Source organism: Urocampus carinirostris, chromosome 18 (assembly GCF_059441175.1).
Source record: "Urocampus carinirostris isolate Australia breed hairy pipefish chromosome 18, RoL_Ucar_1.0, whole genome shotgun sequence".
NCBI classification, from domain to species: domain Eukaryota; kingdom Metazoa; phylum Chordata; class Actinopteri; order Syngnathiformes; family Syngnathidae; genus Urocampus; species Urocampus carinirostris.
This window is the reverse complement of record NC_142366.1, coordinates 6,784,991-6,806,833: the sequence shown is the minus strand read 5'-3', so window position 1 is coordinate 6,806,833 and position 21,843 is coordinate 6,784,991. Positions and strand designations below refer to the sequence as shown.

The following is a 21,843-nucleotide window of genomic DNA, read 5'->3' as shown; positions in this document are numbered from 1 at the left end:
ACAGGAAGCAAGACACCAGCCGAACTCGTTTCCTGCATCAGCATTCACAATATGTTCAGTTAAAGTAGTGGTGCAACATATTTTCTTTCCTTTTATGTTTTGTTCAGTTACAGTTCGTGTTGTGATAAATGTCCCGTTTTGGCTTCCTTTTATGTGTCGTTTAGCTACAGTTTTTGTTCCAATGTATGTCCTGTTTTGTCTTGTCATGTTTTGTTCAGATGCAGTTAGTGTTCTAATATATTTTGTGTTTCATTTCATGTTATGCTCAGTTACATTGTTTTAATGTATGTCCTGTGTTGTCTAACTTTCATGTTTGGTTCAGATACATTTAGTGTTGTAATGTATGTCCTGTGTTGTCTTCCTTTCATATCATTGTCCAGTTACAGTTAGTGTTGTAATGTATGTCCCGTGTTGTCTTATGTTTTGTGTTTTTCCTTTCATGTTTTGTTCAGTTACAGTCCGCGTTCTAATGTGCGTCCTGTATTGTGATTTTCGCGTTTTGTTCAGTTAGTTAGTGTTGTAATGTGTCCTGTGTTGTCTTCCTATCATGTTTTTAGTTACAGTTAGTGTTCAAGTGTATGTCCTGTGCTGTTTTCCTTTCATGTTTTTTTCATTTACAGTTGGTGTTGTAAGATGTGTCCTGTGATGTCTTTCTTTCATGTTTTTGTTTAGGTACAGTGTTCTAGTGTGTGTTCTGTGTTGTCTTTCGTTTATGTTTTTGTTCAATTAAAGGTACAGTTGTCACAAAAGTAAGCACACCCTCACATTTCTGTAGAGAATTCATCTTAATGTTAAATTGAACAACTGAGGAAACATTACTATAACGGAATGAAAGCAAGTCTTTGTAAGGCTTATGTAGCAGCGTAAATTGATTTTTCACCTCAAAAATGCTTAAAATATAGCCATTAGTAGCTCGACCCTTGGTAACAAAAAGGAGTACACCCTTACGTAAAAGTGATGTTTGTCAAGTCAAGTCAAGTTTATTTGTACTGTATAGCCCTTAATCACAAAGAGTCTCAAAGGGCTGTACAGACCACAGCTTATTGCAAACCACAGACTATTTTGACACATTCCCCCGATTTAAAACCTACACGAGGGCAAAGAAAAACTCAAAAACCTCAACATAAGGAAAATTAAGAAACCTTGAGAAGGGACCGCACAGGAGTTCCCCCTTCCAGAATGACCAGGCAAGCTGCAATGGATGTTGCAATAACAAACAATACACAGATATTGTCAACATAAAATATAGGTTATCCATATGCTATAGAACAGAAGTGTGTTTTAAGCTTAGATTTAAATAGTTCCTCTGATATTGTAAATCCAAACCATGACACTCCCAACACCATGGTTGGCACAAGACAATCATGTTTGTACTACTCACCTGGTTACCGACAAACATGCTTCACATCTCATCTCATCTCATCAGCTGCACCGCTTATCCTCAGTAGGGTCGCGGGGGTGCTGGAGCCCATCTCAGCAATCATCGGGCAGTGGGCAGGGGACACCCTGAACTGGTTGCCAGCCAATCGCAGCATGCTTCACATATATGAGCCAAATCAATTCATCTTTGTCTCATCAGACTAAAAAATATCTTTCCAGTAAGTCATGACCTTTGTTTACATAGTTATTTTCATTGAGTCAAAGTGATATTTTTTTCAGTCATGTTCCATTAAACATTATAACAAAATCTCTGCAGAAATGTGTACTCACATTCGTGATATACTGTAGTTAGTGTCTTATGTTCTCTTACTTTCACGTTTTTTTCAGGTAAAGATAGAGGTCTCATGTATGCCCTGTATTTCCTCTTTCATGTTTTTTTTCAGTTAGAGGTAGTCGGTATTCAAACAAATTCTGCATTGTGAATTTCCATGTTTTGTTCCGTTACAGCAATAATAGTATGTAGTTGTTCAAACTATTCTTTGGTATGTTTCCATTTTGTTCTAGGAGATGTATTCAGTTAGTAGCCAGAATTCCGACATATCCTGCGCTCTATCATATCCTGCACTTTCCTTCCTCATGTTTTTTTTTTATCAGATGGAGTGAGTGTCCCTACATATCCTACATTGTTTTCCTTTCATGTTTTGTTCAGTTAGAGTTTGTTAGCATCCTTGTATAATATTTGATTGTCTCTTCATTGCAGCGCTCTCATTGTTGATACTTCTGGGAATGTTGCATGTGTCATCTTTCTTTCATCTTTTGTTCTGTTAGAGATGGTTCATGTAACATTCTGTAGGTGTTTTATCCATGTGTGAACATGTTCCTTGCATCCTATTTCTTCTGTGTTTTGTTAGATTGAAATTAGTTTGTATTCCTGCAGATCACATTTGCCTTACTTTCATGTTTTTTTTTCATTTATAGATAATTTATTTTACAACATATTTTGATTATTGTTTTATGTTTTTGTTAATTTAGATGGAGTTAGTGTTACAACATTATGTGGCAGGGATACGTAGTTGAGCCTGTGTTGTAGTAGATTTGAAGTATTTGAATTCCAGAAATCCTAGTAAACTTCCTTTTTCTGTTTCTTTACAATACCCGCTACTAATTCATATTCTGTCAATAACTCCTTTTCTAAGATCTTATTTTGTATTTTTTGCTGGGTTTTTCACTGGAGTTTTTTATGATGAAAAAAAAACTGGACAATGTTCAGCTGGGATAGCAGCCAAGTCAGGCGCTAGCAGCAAAAATCTTCTTGGGCACATGCTAGCCCACTAGCAACATTTGGGTGAAAGCTACCAAAAACATAAATGAGCTTGGCACTGTTAATGGAATGGAAGGTTACCAAAATGCTTGCTGCAGGGAAACAAATAATAACTTGGTCGAAATAAAATCATTCAGTGCCAGTGACAGCTATTGACGTCAATGGAAGTGAGTAATATCATGCCATAAACGTTTTGGCCACCAATGTCAGTGAATAATTAGAAAAAAATACAATTCCATTCCACTGAAAATGTGCAAGGGTGTAAAAAGTGTTTTTATCTACTATATATTTTTTCATTTTAATACAATTTTAAATTGAATCCAAAAGTGTATCTAAATGAAAAAAAGAGGCGTACTAGATAGATGGCACTGTATTGTCAATTGCGAATAGGACATAGTGTCAAATAACCCCAGCATAGCAGCAAGATGCCAGACAAACATGGTGGCGACTGCTGGGTACGGATTCCGCTATGTAAAAGAGATACAAATTTCTTAACCTATGATTTTTTTTAACAAAAATTACCATCGGTATGATAGTTCATGTATTTTTGCCTAGTATTCAAATCAATGTTTTTTAACTTAATTGTTATTTTTTGTAACACTAAGATGCACTAAATAGTACACTGTCCCTTTAAGAAATCTTTTTGTTGTTGGTTTTCAGGGAATTTCTGACATTAATGCCACCATTATCTGCATCAGTATCTATGAGAACAACAGTTAAAATTCTGCATAGATAGATAACGATCGTTTCAAAATGTAAAGAACTTGATACTCGATTATTTCCATTTACTAACAAGCATGTGTAAAAGTTGACGAGCAATTAAATTGGCTCAAATACTTTTCGATTAACCAACTAGCATCTGCAAAAGTTGATGTGTAATTAAAATGGCTTGAGAACTCTTCTATCACAGATCAGCTTGTGTAAAAGTTGTCTTGCAATTACATTTTTCAAGCATCTGTAAAGAGTGGTTCCAAAATGTAAAACAAATTTATATTCCATTACTTTTTCATTCACCAATATACATGAGTGAAACTTTACACTCAATTTGAATGGTCCTAACACTTTTCGACAGAGGTGGGTAGCGTAACCAAAGATTGTACTCAAGTACTGTTACTTCAGAATGATATTACTCAAGTAGAAGTAAAAGTGTAGCGGTTAAAAAATACTCCTAAATATACATAATTTCCCAAAACCCACCTCTGCTTTTCGATGAATCAATTAGCATGCGTAAACAGTGCCCTACATTTAGATCTACTTTATTACTTTTGATTAACTGATAGGCAAGTGTAAAAGCCTCCGTACGATTATATCGGCTTGAATCCTTTTCGAATTATCCATTGGCCCATGTGAAAGTTAAGGTACGTTTAGATTGGCTTGAATAGTGTTTGATAAACTGATGTGGAAAAGTTTACATGCAATTAGAATGGCTTGAACGTGTCTCGATAAATTGAAGTGTCATGAACCGGAACAGGAGGAGGACCCAGATGCGTAAGGTTTCTCACACAAGCTTTATTTTACGGAAATGGGGCAGTCATGCACATTAACACAAACGCCAATGATTCAGCGATCGCTGGGCGGAAGAAGAAAGACAGGAGTCTGGCGTGGAACAACAGGAAGCCAGAGACCAATGAGATTGATACCAGTTACACGAGCAAATACCGGACAGATGGTGTCGATACTGGACAGATTGGGACTGACAGGATTTATAGCAGATATAGGAGACTGGACACAGAAATCAGACAGAACGAAGTAGACGGAAACGATACCAGACACTGGAGACCGGATCCCGATATCAAAACAGGACGAAATAGACGGGATCGAAACCGGACAGGATACACAAACAGGATACCGAACAGAGTCAAAACACACATCTTGCTGTTGCAGAGGTTCGTTGACGGACTGACAAAGGGTAAGTGAGAGCACTGAGCTTTAATAGGAGGGAAGCAATCAGTCACAGAGCCACAGCAGGCGCCAAATGGGCGGGGCCACTTGGGCGTCATGAGAAACAGTGACATGAATTGCTTGCATGAATCCGAACGTTTACGAATTTACATTGGCTTAAGTACTTTTTGATTAGCCGATGAGCATGTGTAAAAGTTTAGTATTTAGACTAGCTTGATTCTGACAACAACTATTTTCCATCTCCAATTTAAAAAATTCAAATATTCACAATTCCAAATTCGAAAAACGCCAAAAGCACGATTTCTGAGGCCTCTTTCGAGTATTTCTTACAGAGTGAGGAACTCGGTCTACGTTTCCTTTTTCAACTTCTCGACCTATTAATATTAGAGACGTGCCAACTATCGTGCATGTCAAGTATTATTGGCGTGGACATGAAAGTCAAACATGGAGCTCGTTTGTGGCGCAAGTTCGACGCTAACCTTGCTAGCCCCGAGCTGTCGCCCAGGACGGATCGTTACTGCTTTTTAAAGAATTCTGCAGCACCACAAAAGAGAAAAGGCGAGAAGTTGCATGATAATAACAAAATATTTATTATTGACTATAGTTTGTACATACTGGACTGTCTCAGAAAATTAGAATATTGTGATGAAGTTCTTTATTTTCTGTAATGCAATTAAAAAAACAAAAATGTCATACATTCTGGATTCATTACACATCAACTGAACTATTTCAAGCCTTATATTATTTGAATATTGCTGATTTTGGCTTACAGCTGAAAAAAACTCAAAAATCCTATCTCAAAATATTAGAATACTTCCTCAGACCAAGTAAAAAAAATAATTTTATAACAGCAAAACTAAATCAAACATTTGAAAATGTCCATTGATGCACTCAGTACTTGGTTGGGAATCCTTTTGCACGGATTACTGCATCAATCCGGCGTGGCATGGAAGCAATCAGCCTGTGGCATTGCTGAGGTGTTATTGATGCCCAGGATGCTTCGATAGCGGCCTTCAGCTCATTTGCATTTGTAGGTCTGGTGTCTTTCATCTTCTTCTTAACTATACCCCACAAATTCTCGATGGGGTTCAGGTCAGGGGAATTAGCAGGCCAATCAAGGACAGTGATGCCATGGTCAGTGCACCAGTTACTGGTGGTTTTGGCACTGTGGGCAGGTGCCAGATCATGCTGGAAAATGAAATACTCATCTCCATAGAGCTTTTCAGCAGATGGAAGCATGTAGTGCTCTAAAATCTCTTGGTACACAGTTGCATTTACTCTGGACTTGATGAAACACAGTGGACCAACACCAGCAGCTGACATGGCTCCCCAAACCATTGCTGACTGTGGGAACTTCACACTGGATTTCAAGCAACTTGGATTTTGCTCTTCTCCAGCCTTTCTCCAGACTGGCGCCTTGACTTCCAAATGAAATGCAAAACTTGCTTTCGTCTGAAAAGAGGACTTTGGACCACTCTGCAACTGTCCAGTGCTTCTTCTCCATAGCCCAAGTCAGACGCTTTTTCCGTTGTCTTGAGTTCAGAAGTGGCTTGACCATGGGAATACGGCTATTGTAGCCCATTTCCCGGACACGTCTGTGAACTGTGGCTTTTGATACCTGGACTCCAGCTTCAGCTCACTGTCTTTGAAGCTCCCTCAAATTCTGGAAGCGGCTCTTCTTCACAATTTTGTTAAGGCTGCGGTCATCTCTCTTGGTTGTGCAGTGTTTCCGGCCACATTTTTCCCTTCCAACAGACTTTTTGTGGATATGCTTTGAAACTGCACTCTGTGAACAGCCTGCTCTTTGAGAAATTTCTTTTTGTGTCTTACCCTCCTGATGGAGGGTATCAATGATGGTCCTCTGGACAGCAGTCAGATCAGCAGTGATTTAGTTTACTGAACCAAGCTGAGTGTTTTTAAGGCTCAGGAAACCCTCGCAAGGTGTTTCGAGTTAATTAGATGATTCAGGTGATTAGTTGAATAGCCTACTTGTATACTTTTTCATGATATTCTAATATTTTGAGATAGGATTTTTGAGTTTTTTTCAGCTGTAAGCCAAAATCAGCAATATTCAAATAATAAAAGGCTTGAAATAGTTCAGTTGATGTGTAATGAATCCAGAATGTATGACATTTTTGTTTTTTTAATTGCATTACAGAAAATAAAGAACTTTATCACAATATTCTAATTTTCTGAGACAGTCCAGTATATATATATATATATATATATATATATATATATATATATATATATATATATATATATATATATATATATATATATATATATATATATATATATATATTTATGATTATTTTTTTTTAAATTAATATTTATTCATATCCATCCATTATCTGCACCGCTTATTCTTAGTAGGGTCGCGGGGGTGCTGGAGCCCATCCCAGTGGGCAGGGGACACCCTGAACTGGTTGCCAGCCAGTCGCAGGGCACACAGAGACAGACAACTCACTCTGTCATTCACACCTAGGGACAATTTGGACCGGCCAATGACATGCATGTTTTTGGAATGTGAGAGGAAACCCGAGTGCCCGGAGGAAACACACCAAGCATGGATAGAACATGCAAACTCCACAAAGGAAGGTTCGATCTCATGACCTCAGAACTGTGCCGCGAACGCGCTTACCACTCATCGGCCCTATATATATTCTTCCCTATCCACTGATAGTATTAATTGGCTCGTCACTAGCCTCTATTGTTATTGTTAGCTACTCCTATTTTGTCCGAAAGTATCTCTCAACTTACACAGCAAACGTTGCCAAGTCTTGTGATTCAGACATCTTGTGTTTTTTTCTCCCCAGTTTCTTGTTCTAGCCACTTTGCTGTGGGCTACAGCTCGTCACTATCCACTATTGTTATTGTTCATTGCACGTGATCCGCCACTTCAATGTCACCCACCTTTCACTGCGAAGGTGTCAGAGTCATGTGATTCAGACAGCTGGCCATTTTAACACACCGTTTCCTTTTCTAGCAACTTTATTGTAGGCTACAGCTCATCACTAGCCGCTATTGTAAGCTGAACGTATTAGAGATTTATGAATCAGATGTCTGGGTTTTTTTTTTCCAACTCTTCCTTTTCTAGCGACTTTACTGTTGAATATGGCCAGTCAGTAGCTGCTAATTTTATTGTTATTGTTATCTGCTCCTGCTTCATCCTAGAGTATCACTAGCCTTCCACGGTGAATGTTGCAAAGTCCCGTGATTTAGGACCATGGTGTGTGTCATTTACAACCTTTTTTCTATTGTTTCTTTCTCTCGCCATTAATAATGCTGAGTTAAATGATGTTATTAGTTATATGATCAGGTTGCTTGACAAAATTAATCTTTGACTCGCCTTTTTAGTCGCGTCTCACACTTAATTCTCGAATTATCAACCATTAGGTAAGATCAACTCCGGTTATTGACTCTTTTCAGCCACTACGGGTGTATCCAGCTTTCATGTCATCCTTGTTTGAGAAAATACGAAAGTAAGTTTGGTAATTTTGCGGTTTTTGGACTTTTGCATCGTGTCTTCTTCCTAAGCAAACACTTCAGTCTTATTCTAAGCTTCAACGACCTCCTGTGGTGAAATTTTACACATTGTACATTTATGTATCCGCAATACTTGAACAGTGACAAATATTCCCGGTTGGAAATGCATCCCGATAGTTTTGTCGGTGGCAAACGTCAATATTTAGCAAAGACAATAACATGCTATATGTTTTAAGTTGTAAATGTATACAAGTGAAACACGCCGGCATTCGTCAACTCAAGTTGTATCTCTTGCCTCCTGCTGCCAAGCACGTACACGCATACGAGCACAAGAAATATCAACGTCTCTGCAATAAATACAGAAAATTGCCCGTGTCTGCTTGCTGGAAACGATGCTACCTTGACGTACAAGTTGAATATGTTCCTTCGCTCAACTCGTAACTCAGTTTATTATTTCCCCTTATTGATATGAAATCAAAGTCCTTAAAAAACACTATATTTTTTCCCAAACACCTTAAAAATAGTTTTAAAAACAGATGAACTGGTACAATTGAATGCTATGTACCATTAAACATGCTATATTTGTTGACAGATACCATAAAAAAGGGAAACAACAAAAGACATTTTTAGGTAGACAAAGTCACAAAATAAAGAATAGCATATAGACAACAAAAGCTACATTTGTGTACCTTTAAAAACTGCATTTGTTGGCGGACACCTTACAAAAGTACAAAACTTAAAAAAAAAAATATGTTATATTATTTGCTAGATGCGTTCAACATTTGAAATAACTGTTTTAATTATTTTTTGCTGGACACCTTAAAATAAGAAAAATGGATGCCTTAAAAAATGTACAAAAAATAATTAAGATAATAAAAACGAAAGTTAAAAAAAATGCTATATTTGGTGGTGGATATCTTAAAAATGTACCAAAACATTTAAAAGAGAAAAAAAATCATAAGTGTCTCTTTCATAGTTGTCACTTTCCTGCAGTTATTCAAGATTTTTTTGATCACTGTTTCCTTCTCTAGCCACTGATAGTAGTCATTGGCTGCAGGCTATGGCTTGTCACAAGCCGCTATTGTTATTGTTAGTTGCTCCTGCTTCAACCTTCAGTGTTAACTCACTTTACACAGCGAAAATCAAATACATCTATTAGTTGCAAAATACCTTAAAAATGTAAAAAACAAATAAATTAAAATAAACCCTGCTACATGTTTTTTTACTGGATGACTAACAAATGACAAAAAATAAATAAATGACAATAAAGAACAACAAAATTGCAATGTTTGTTGCTCGATAAAACACATTTATCAGTGGGCATCAGTGGTAGATACCCGTAACAAAAAAAAACAATGTAAATTACACTTATTATTGTGATTTTACTGAACACATTAAAACCCCAATGTGTAGTATTTGACCACTAGATGGCACTGTTTTGTCTGGTACGAGCGAGGGCCAGTGAAACAAGGCACAGCCTGGCGGCAAAATGTCAGACAAATATGGCGCTGACCTAAATGGGGGTTCCACGTTGGTATGATATTTCATAGGCAGCACGGCAGCTGAGTGATTAACGCGTCTGCGGCGCAGTTCTGAGGTTATGGGATCAAATCCAGCAACCAAACCTTCTTGTGCAGAGTTTGCATGTTCTCCCTGTGCTTGCGTGGCTTTCGTCCGGGCACTCCGGTTTCCTCCAGCATTCCCCAAAAAAAACATGCATGTCAGGTTTATTGGCCAGTCCAAATTGTCCCTAGGTGTGAAGGAGCGGGTGAGTTGTCTATCTCTGTGTGCCCTGCGACTGGCTGGCAACCAGTTCAGGGTGTCCCCTGCCCACTACCTGACAATGGCTGGGATGGGCTCCAGCAACCCCGCAACCAAACTGAGATGGGGAGAACATGCAAAGTCCGCACAGCAAGGCTGGTAGCTTGATTTGATCCCACCACCTCGGAACTGTGCGGCGTACGTGCTAACCATTCAGCCGCCGTGCCGCCCTTCATTTGAAACAATAAAGAAAAAAACTTCTCACGCATAATGAGAAAAAAAAAAGTAATCCAAGCATGCAAGAAATATTAAGTAGCGCCGTTATTTTATTTCTTATTTATTGATCTCATCTGCAGTCGTGCTGATATCTGCTTTAGGAATTTTCTTTTCAGACTCAATAAAAGATGAATAATTCCACCCGAGCTATAAAAACTTGATTCGCGCCTGTATAGGTTTTATGGCCCAATAAATATTGCAGATGGGGCTGTTTATCTTGCCACCCGGGAACGCGCACTAACAAATATCCGATACAACAAGAAATGTGAGCAAGGAGGCCAGGGGAGGGCTTTAAAAAAAGGGGGGGATCGCATATTCTGCAATATTTTTCTTCATTCGAGCTCAAAACTGACTGCGTGGGCAGACAAAAACAGATTTTTATACTTTGTATGCGTACAAACACAATACGAGCCGCCCGCATCATGGTAGTTAACAATCCTGTTTTAGTTGATACTACACCACTCAATTCTAATCTGGGAATCATTTCTGAAATACCTTCAGGAATTATGCCGGTAATAAAATTCCCCAAATCAATCAAAAATATATGATCTTGAACTATGACTATAATAATGTGAAATTTATAGGAACAGGGCATCAGAAAATGTGGAATAATCCCAATAATGATCCCTGGAATAATTTGGGAAAAAAACTAGCATAATTTTGGGGATTATGCAAGGTATAAAACTTCCAAAGATTCAAAAAATCAATCTAAAAAAATATGGTCTTGAATCATCACTGGTATAATGTGAAATATCTAGGAACATGGCATCAGAAAATGTGGAATAATCCCAGGAATAGTCCCTGAAATAATTTGGGGGAAGCTATAATAGTTTCAGGCATTATGCAGGAAATAAAAACTGTTGAGGTTCCCAAAATCAATTAAAAAACATTATCTTGAATTATAAGTGGAATAATGTAAAATATCTAGGAACAAGGCATCAGAAAATGGGGAGCAATCCCAGGAATAATCCCGGGAATAATCCCAGGAATAATCCCTAGAATAATTTGGGAAAACCTCCTGGAATCATTTAGAAAGCATTTAGAAAGATTCTTCGAATCACCAAAAATATTGTTTTGAAGTATGATTATTAATGTGAAATATCTTGGAACAGGGATCAAAAATGTAGAATCCCAGGAATATTTCAAGAAAAACTCCTGGAATGATATCTGGAATCATTTCTTGAATTACACCAGATATAAAATATGGAAATATTCTCCAAATTATCCAAAAATATTGTTTTGAATTAGGACTACAAAAATGTGAAAAATCCAGGGACAGGGCATCAGAAAAAAAATTAAATAATCCAAGTAATAAACCCTGGAATAATTTGGGGGAACTCCTGGAATAATCACAGGAAAAAGATTTGCAAAATAAAATTAAAAAATACAATACTGTGTTGAATTTTGACTAGAATGTGAAAAATCCAAGAACGTGGGCATTACAAAATACAAACATACTCTTTTAAATAATCCCTGAAATCAATAACATGAGAAATACTGCCTGGAATAAAACACACAACAACAAAACTAACATCTGAAATTATTGCCATAACCACACTTGGATAAATACCTGGAATAAAACCACAAATAACATACAAAATCAGAATATTCCCAGACATATGGCTGGAATAACTCATTCAAAATATGTTTTTTTAAAAACCAAGAAAAGCATGTACAATGATTGCTCAATTGCACCTGAACAAAGACCTGAATTAAACCTGCAAATAATTTTCGAAATGTGGCTGGTATAACTCTCGGATTAGAAGGCTAAATAAAACCCATAATAATGGAATGATACTTTAATACAAATCTATAATAATGATGAATCCCAATAAAATCCCTGGAATAACAACCAAAAAAAAATGAAATAAACACTGAATTATTAACTTTATTGACACGTGGAATAAAACCCTTTTTTCATAACAATGTAGATTATTTAGCAAGGACTTAATTTATTAAGAGTCACATTACTATTAATTAACTTGCTCACTCTTTCATGCATAAGAATATTCTATATAGATAGTATACATATTACGGCATAGGAACGCGTAAAATAACGTCGCTCATGCATTGGTTAAAAAAAAGTGGTGTTGCCCTGCTACCTAGTGGCAAAGTTAGGTCTTACCACTTTGTTCTGTACAGCAAGGCATCTGGCAATTTTTGTCACCTGTACCACTACATTTTTCCTTCATATATTATAACATTTTTTTAAAAGATTGTTTTTAGATCACCATCTTTAAATTGCACTCATGAAGAACGTGAACATAATTTAAAGAACCCGAATTTTACACAGTTTGTTTATAATACCAAAACGTTTTGCCACTAATGTGTTTCGGGCAAAGTGTTTTTTCATTTTTACACCCGCAATTCTGTCATTCAGACTTTTTAAAACCAACTCTTTTGTGTCACACCCCTCACCAGGAATGGGTGTAGATGATATACACTCTCCATTTTCCGGGTGAAGAGTTTCACTGTGATTGCACACCCACATTTTGTTCACCCTAACGTTCCATCATCCTCACTTTTACAGACATAATTGATCAATAATAAAAGATCATTTGAGATTATTAAAAACTCCCATTATCAAACGTAAAGTTTATGTACTGTACACCCATACTTTTGGAGAGATTCTTGGGTTGGTGTTTTTTTTAATTAATTTTACACCCACATTATTTCCACCCTAACATTCCAAATCCCACACTTTTACAAGGAAAATTTGTTAACATTAACACACTATTGTCAGAACCCGAAAAGACGGTGGACCCAGATGCGTAACGTTTTCACACAAGCTTTATTTTATGGGAATGGGGCAGTCATGCACGGGAACAGAAACGCCAGCGATTCTGCAATCGTTGGGCAGAAGAGATCGAAACCAGGCAGGACAGACGGGATCGATACCAGATACAGGATACACAAGCAGACACCGGACAGGCCGGGAAAGACGGGATTGATACTGGATACACGAGCAAGAAACGGGACAGGATCGATACCTGATGCTGGATACAACAGCAAGATACCGGACAGGACGGGACAGACGAGATTGATACCGGATACTGGTTACACGAGCAGGATACCGGACAGGACAAGACAGACGGGATCAATACCGGATACTGGACCAAGATACGGGAAGGGAAGGGACAGACGTGATCGATACCAGATACACGAGCAAGGTACCAGACTGGGCAGGACAGACAGGTGCGATACCGGATACTGGATACTGGAGCAAGATACCGGACAGGACAAGACAGACGGGAGCGATACCGGGTACTGGAGACTGGAGCAAGATACCGGACAGGACGAGACAGACGGCATCGATACCGGATACTGGAGACTGAAGCAAGATACCGGAGAGGACGAGACAGACGGGATCGATACTGGAGACTGGAGCAAGATACCGGGCAGGACGAGACAGACGGGATCGATACTGGATACTGGAGCAAGACACCGGACTTGGACGAGACAGACGGGATAAATACAGGATACTGGAGACTGGAGCAAGATACCATGTTCTCCTCGTGCTTGTGTGGGTTTCGTCCGGGCGCTCCGGTTTCCTCTTACATTCTAAAAACATGCATGTCAGGTGAATTGGCCGGTCCAAATTGTCCCTGGGTGTGAATGAGCGAGCGAATTGTCTGTCCCTATGTGCGCTGCGACTGGCTGGAAACCAGTTCAGAGTGTCCCCTGCCCATTGCCCGAAGATAGCTGGGATGGGCTCCAGCACCCCTGCGACCCTACTGAAGATAAGAGGTGCAGATGATGGATGGATTGATGGATGGATATACAGCCACATTTTTAAACAGTGGGTGTTTTTAAAGAGATTATTGTATGGGTGTTTTACCCATGTTTTTGCCGTTGATCATTTTAAAACCCTCACTGGTGTTACACCCTACACCACTAATATATACCGGTAGATAAAAAATAGTTGATAATACACTAACCCTTTTTGGGGGTGAAGGTTTTTGTTGTGATAGCACACCCACATTTTACCACCGAAACATCCAAATACACAAGCACATTAGCAGTCTTTTAACAGCGACACTTTGTTGCAACTTCAACATCTAAATAATGTGAAAGTTGCTGATGTTTTTACACCCACGTTTTCCAGCGGGCATCGTTCGGACACCCACGCTTTTCCCGGTGGGACTTTTCCGCACTCAAAGGCAGTCGGCAGCACACCGCAACGCCTTTTACGCGGGAACGAAACCCCATGGGCCAATTGTCAACGTGTCCTCAAATAGACGGATGGACGCCTCATCAAAGAGTCGGGCGCCTTTGACAAGCTCGCCTGGGGGGGTGGTTGACGTGTAGGCGGAATACACACACTAGACCAGACTCACAAAATGGACATTTGAAATTCAATGTAACAATCTAAAAGGCGTAACACGCAATCAAAGAATGGAAAACACAAAGGAAAAAATATAGAATTTGTTTAGCACTCAACGGGAACAAAAAAACTCAATTTCATGACCCCAGGGCTGTGTCGCACATGTGCTAACCACTGCCCTGCAGTGCTGCCCCCTGAAAAATCATGACTTCCAATTTGTTTACCACTCCACAAGGGGCCCCAACCTCTGTTTTGATGCTCCATTACACACCCTAGATGGAGTCCATAAGTTTATTCCTACCATATTCCTTGTCCTAAAAATGCTTCCTTAAAATCAAATAAAAAGAGAAATAAAGCAAGAGAGACACAGAAAGAGAGAGAGAGAGAGAGAGAGAGAGAGAGAGAGGGGGGAGAGAGAAAGAGAGCAATAGAGCGAGCGAGAAAGAGAGAGAGAAGGGGGGGCGAGTAATAGAGCGAGAGAGGGAGAGAGCGCAGTAGAGCAATAGAAAGAGAAAGAGAGAGAGAGAGCAATAGATAGAGGGAGAGAGGGGGGAAGAGAGAGAGAGAGAGATAAATAGAGCAAAAGAGAGAAATAGAGTGATAGAGAGAGAGTGAGAAAGAGAAAAAGAGAAAGAGAGAAAGAGAGAGAAGGAGGGAAAGAGAATAGAAATAAAGGGAGGGATAAAGGAAGAGGAATAGAGCAATAGAGAAAGAGAGAGCAATAGAGCAATAGGGAGAGAGAGAGAGAAATAGAGCAAAAGAGAGACAAAGTGAGAGAAATAAAAAAGAAAGAGAGAGAGAGAAAGAGAGAGAGAGAGAGCAATAGAGCTATATAGAAAGAGAGGAATGGAGCAATATAAAGAGAGAGAGAGAGTAATAGTTAGATGGAGAGAGGGGTGGTAAGAGAAAGAGAGATAAATAGAGCAAAAGAGATAAATAGAGCGATAGAGAGAGAGAGAGAGACAGAGAAAGAGAGAACGATAGAAAGAGAGGGAAAGAGAGAGAAGGAGGGTAAGATAAGAGAAATAGAAAGAGGGATAAAGAAAGAGAAATAGAGCAATAGAGAAAGAGAGAGAAATAGAGCAATAGGGAGAGAGAGAGAGAAATAGAGCAAAAGAGAGCAAAAGAGAGAGCAATATCAGTGCATGTGACAGGTGACAAGCACGCGCACAGATTCACAGTTTCCCGTTTTGTTTTCTTCAGAAGTAAATTTAAAATAAACAAGGATAAAAATATAATAAAATAAAATAATGAAGAAAAGTTCCGACCTTTCCTGCCTTGGAGCATCTCCGGTACGCGTTGGTCGCCCCAGCGGTTTGATTCATGCTGAAAACTTGTCCAAAACGAGCCTATAAGGCTAGTAAATGATCCAGAAATATGATTTATTGAATATCAAATATATTTAATTTACTTTTTTGTTTTTTAGGTGAATGTTGAAGATTGAGCCGGCAAGCAACGAATGAGCGCAGATGCTGCGCGATCTCCTGTCACCAAGAGAGTGGAGCAATAGCGCATGCGCACACATTGTGGAGACACCGGGAGGGTAATTGACATCATTTATTGGTTTGTTTATTTATTTATTTATTCTATCTATTTATAAATCAAAATAGTTAAAACATATTTAAGATATTAGGACACCAGCAAAATAATTAAGACCTTAATCCTAATAAAAATATTCAATTCATTTATTTTACTTTTTAACTTACCGACTTTCTGCCAATGTCAATATCATGCACATTGTGTGCAAGTGGGCGTGGCCTTTGTGCCGGGTCACGTCCCGCCAACCTTGCAACATCAAGCAACGTCCTCGCTATGATGTGGCCGCTCAGGCGCGATCTGACGAGCTAGGCCACGCCCACTCACCTCGGCTTCCTTATAAGTCCACTTTGACCCTTAGTGCATTCATGGCCTGATCGTTTGATCGTTTTATTTTAATTAATCTTTTTTTAAAGGTGTGTGATATTTAGGGCCTCCTAGTGGCACAAATAACTTTCACTCTGTTAAAAATTAAAAAAATGATTTTATTACTAGACAAAATTATATTAACTATCATACCAATGTTATTTTTATCAAAAAATAAAAGGTGGAGAAATGTGTATTTCTTTCACATTGTGGAATCCAAACCAAAGGTCAGCGCCATGTTTGTCTGCTGTCATTCTGCTTGCTGTGGCACTGATTTTTGCTCGCATTTCACAACAGTGCCATTTAGATAGATAGATAGATAGATAGATAGATAGATAGATAGATAGATAGATAGATAGATAGATAGATAGATAGATAGATAGATAGATAGATAGATAGATAGATAGATAGATAGATAGATAGATAGATAGATAGATAGATAGATACTTTATTCATCCCCGAAGGGAAATTCACATTTCCAGCAGCATCCCTGAGCTGAGAACAATACAATAATAAAGCAAAAATAATACAATATACAAATACCAGTGTGACGTGCAAATGCCCACTGTAGCGTGTTATATAGAATAACTAAATAGTGCTACACAGAATACATATTGCAAAGAGATTCGGTAATATGCAATGTAGGTGGTGTGGTTTACTGTGGGCTTTTACTCTGCCGGGTAGAGTTAAAGAGCCTCATGGCATGAGGAAGAAAAGATCTCTTCAGTCTGTCCGTAGTACAAGACAGTGACAGCAGTCTGTCGCTGAAACTGCTCTTCTGTCTGGAGATAATGCTGTGTAGTGGATGCGATGGATTGTCCATGATTGACCGCAGCTTTTCCAGTGCCCGTCTCCCAGCTACTGTTGTTAGGCTGTCCAGCTCTTTGCCCACAACAGAGCTCGCTTTCCTAGCCAGTTTATTGAGACGAGAGGCATCCTTCTTCTTGAAAATGTATCAAAAAATGAAACAATAATACTCAGACAGTGAAATAAAAAAAATATTTTGTAGAGAGTACAATTTGACCTTTTTAATATGTTTTTTCGTTATGTTTTTTAAATTGGACTTTTGTACTTTATTGTTGTTGTCCCCAAAATCTCCACCTGTGGTTTGGCACTCATGAAATCTTCCCTCTGTGTAATATCATTAATGCTAGCCTTCAGCACATCATCTTGGGGTGCCTCAACTGTCCGAAGGCCGCTACAGATGTCGGAATGAAGCTGTGCTGAAAAAACTGACAGAGGTGTTTGCAGCGTGTCGACAGGAAAACAACAGCCAACCAGATACCCCATCAAGATACACCACCAGTTTGCAAGGGCTGGCAAAAACATCACTGCCTATCGTCCATTAAACATGAGAAGGCTCCTCTCCCTTGGCTGAAAGTGGAAGATTAGAGTCAACCTCAAGAGGCAGTTGCAGTTTCCTAAGGAGATCAATGAAACATTATTGCAGCCAGACATGATGCTGTGGTTGGTAGCCACCAAGGCGGTCCGCCTGCTGGAGCTAACTGTTCCTCGGGAGGAGAGAATAGAGGTGGAGAAGGAGAAAAAAGAACCTTGGGGTGGGCAGGCGATCGAGTGGCCAAATCAAATGAGTCAGGTGTCTGGCATAGGCTGGATATTGACATCCCCATACTTTTGGTTCATTCTCTCCACGGCCATGCGGAGCCCTTAGCTAAACACGTTAGGAGGGACATACTGTACAAAGAGTGCAGGAGTGGTGGTAAAGAGGCAAAGAGCAGCCTCCAAGAGAAAGGGAGAGGGAAAGAAAGATTGAGGATTTTGTGTGGAGACAGTGCCAACTCAGAAAGCAGTGGAGGAAAGCAAGCAAGGAAGAGAAGGGGGGCTTGAAGTCACTGTCGGGAAAGTGAGGTCAAGCCTCTCCAACCGTAGGTGGGCAAAGCGGATTTGTCAATGCAGAAAGAGGAAGCACAAGGAGTGAAGCAACTTCTTCAAGATCCCCTTCAACATGCAAAACGACTGCTGGTGGATAAGAAGAGTGGAAAACTGGAGATCTCACTGGGAGAGCTTGAGAAGCACATAAGGGAGCAAGTCGGTGACCTGGTAAAAGCCATCCCACTAGTATGTTCCCCAGCAAACAGAGGAAAGGGTTTGAGAAAGTAACTGGCAAAAGGCCTGTCCAGGATCATTTGGATCCAGCTCCCAGGCAAATACACAGTAAGGTGCTATCAGCACATACTCATACCATCAAGTAATGTGGCCACTGAAGTGGAGCGATGTCCCTTCCTAACCGGCAATCAAACTGGACTGGCCGGCAAATGTATTCATTAGAAAGTGGCTGGGGCTGCTAAGATGCCTCTCGGATGTGGGCATTTTCGGTCGGAATATTTTTCATTTGTCATTGCACTTCATCAGCCTGGGTTACAAGGAGGAGAAGGCCTGGTTTTGGACCTGAGAGAATACTTCAACCACCTGGTCAGTCCAGCACGCACCATAGTTTGAACAGGAAGGAGGTAGATGGCAGTACCTCTTCATACATTAGAAACGGTTCACGGTTCACAGATCCCTTAACCACCTAGATTTTAGGGGCACCACTTCCTGTGGTGTGTCTTGGGCAAGTACAGCCCAGCGGGTGGTGGTTTTCTCCGCCACGTGAAAAACATCATACTGGTTTCCATGGTGATCAGTTGCAGGAGAAGCCTCCTGATCTGACTCAGCTACAGCACCTTAATCATCTGGTCACCGTTGTTTTTCGGTGCTCTTTCACGATGAGCCGGACCTCGGCATTTTCGGGCCGTGGCGTGTGACAATACTGATACCTGATCCTAAATTACTGAATAAAAACTATTTTGTTCCGAAATTTTGACTGTTTAGATTATTTATAGCTCCCCACATGTGCATTGCGATATAATAAGCCACTTTAAAGGCTTCCTTTCGATTGGAAAATAAAATCAAAGACAATTTGATCCTTTGGTAAAAGTTTGAAATGTCAAAAGGTGCAATGAAAGCAGGGTGGGGGCTTTTCCTGCAAAGCTTCTCCACGACGGAGATGATGTGGATTTCCTAACCTTTCGCTTTACGGCTTCTGAATGTTAATTTGCTTCTTCCGGCACATTTGTGCATAATAATGCCAGCTGGGGATAATCTGCTTGTGGAGACCACCCCATACCCTCCTCCCCCTCGCCCTTGATAGCATCTCTGTCTTTTATCTTCTTATCAAAGGAGACTTTTTTTCGAGTGACTTATCTTGGAATGTTGAGCTTCTGCGTCTTTAGTAGCTGATGACACCAGATGACACAATTATTAACCCTAAAAGAAAGGTGAAAAGAGAGAGAAAAAGACACAGAAGACATATGGAGAGAGCTGAGCAATAGTGAATCGAGAGAGTGACAAAGAGATGTGAAGACAAAAAGCACAAGAGGGAGAAAGAAGAAAAAACAGAGAGCTAAGAGAGAGAGAGGGAGAGAGAGAAAAAGAGAGAGCTGGAGAGAGAGTGAGAGAAAGAGGGGGAGAGAGAGTGAGAGAGAAAGAGAGAATTAGGAAGACAGAGAGACAAAATGTGAAATGAAGAAAGGGGGGAAGAGAGAGAGGAAAAAGATAAGAGAATTCAAAAGAAAGCTGACAGAGCATAAAAAATAGATAGATAGATAGATAGATAGATAGATAGATAGATAGATAGATAGATAGATAGATAGATAGATAGATAGATAGATAGATAGAGAGACAAAGTGTTCTAAATTCATCTTGACATTTCCTTTGGTTTTGATAGTGTCTCCCGGGTCATTAGCAGTCGCTTCCATTTGGAAAATTTGACTTTCAAAAGGCGCCCGGATGAGTTAAAGGTCGCCGCATGGATTCGAGGATTATCTGCAGGGCGGGGCCGATCCTGATTGGGCCTCACGTTGCGCCATTTAAAAAACCCAAAAAAACGTAAGGTTAGCTAGGATGGCTTCCTGTCGGGAAATGGTCACCATGGTGATGAAATCCATCGAAACGGGGTCCGTGGGAGGCAAACCAACTCTCGGGTGAGTTTTCTACTGACAAAGCGGGCGAGGCTTTATCCCACATTGCCTGGGGGTCTTAGATGAGCTCACACCGTCGTTGTCACTCCGCACTCAATTAGCACTTTTACATCGAGTGTCTTTGATGAAGAGAGGGTCTTTTGGGACGCACTTGGTGGCGGTGAACAATTAAAGCGACAAACTATAAATATCTTGTTCACATTTTATCTCGTTTCTACCTTGGGAAAGTGATATTCTTGGTCTCATTAGGAATTTAAAAGTAAATGAAAAACGTGTTTGGGACATGAAAAAAACAAACAGAAAAATATAGTTTACTTGGGTGTTGGTTTTGTTGAAGGGTGGTAGGGGATTTTTTTAATATTTTCCTCCCAAAACAGATAAGAAGATTAAAAAAATACCTCTACCCCTAACACCTAATCTAAGGGTTAGCATCTCAAAATGTCATACTGGACCAAAAAAAAAAAAAAAAAAGTATGTTTAGAAGAGTCTTACAAGCAGCAATCTCAAAGGCAATTTAGTTGGGTGAGGTCGGGCTAAGTAAGGTTTTCTACAAAAACTGGAGTTAGAGCTTTAGACCAGCCATATACTAATATCGCAGAGGCATACAGGGCCCAGGCCTACCCTCACCTGGGTCTGTCTAGTCTTAAGACTAACTTCTATTCAATAGCTTATGATTGATGCCCACCTCATACCTTTCTTTTCTGTCCTTTCCGACTGCCTGGCTGGTGGTGATATGATGGAGAAGGACGGTTTGAGATGAGTCAGGGGACCAGCGTCTGGCCCTGAAGCATCTCAATGTCTGCATCAACCAGCTGGCAGAGATAGGTAGCTGCGTCATTGCTGTCATGGACATTTTGGACAATTTTACAGGCTCGAGGTTTTGTTGCTTGTGCGGCACAGTTCATGTCATGGGAACCTGACGTGGGTTCAAATCCAGCTCCAGACTTCCTGTGCGGAGTTTGTATGTTCTCCCCGTGCTTGCGTGGGTTTCCTCCGGGCACTCCGGTTTCCTCCCACATTCCAAAAACATGCATTTCAGGTGAATTGGCCGGTCCAAATTGTCCATAGGTGTGAATGAGCGAATGAGTTGTCTGTCCCTGTGTGCCCTGCGATTGGCTGGCAACCAGTTCAGGGTGTCCCCTGCCCACCCGGAGATGGCTGGGATGGGCTCCAGCCCCCCCGCGACCCTAATGAGGATAAGCGGTACGGCTAATGAGATGAGATGAGATGAGCTATGTATTTTTGTTGATGTTCACTATGTTTGATGTATTGTTACCCAATGTTAAATCTATTGCACCCTGGTCTTCTTTGAAAGGGGATTACCATTTGCGAGGCCCCTTCTGAAGATTTCTTATTTTCCTAAGCTCTTTGAGTTTTTCCTTGCCCACATCTCATCTCATCTCATTAGCTACACCGCTTATCCTCAGTAGGGTCGCGGGGGTGCTGGAGCCCATCCCAGCAATCATCGGGCAGTGGGCAGGGGACACCCTGAACTGGTTGCCGGCCAA

At 40.1% G+C, this 21,843-nt stretch overlaps 1 protein-coding gene across 1 annotated transcript in view; it reads right to left on the bottom strand.

The window, feature by feature from the left end:
• The window catches only part of LOC148348246 (A-type potassium channel modulatory protein DPP6-like), a 173,700-nt gene extending 157,767 nt beyond the window's left edge, over positions 1 to 15,933 (bottom strand). The window contains exon 1 of the mRNA XM_088322763.1: positions 15,722 to 15,933. Coding sequence (XP_088178889.1) covers positions 15,722 to 15,778 — 57 coding nt within the window. The 5' untranslated portion in view covers positions 15,779 to 15,933. The remainder of the gene's footprint in view (positions 1 to 15,721) is intronic.
• Positions 15,934 to 21,843: the final 5,910 nt, after the last annotated feature.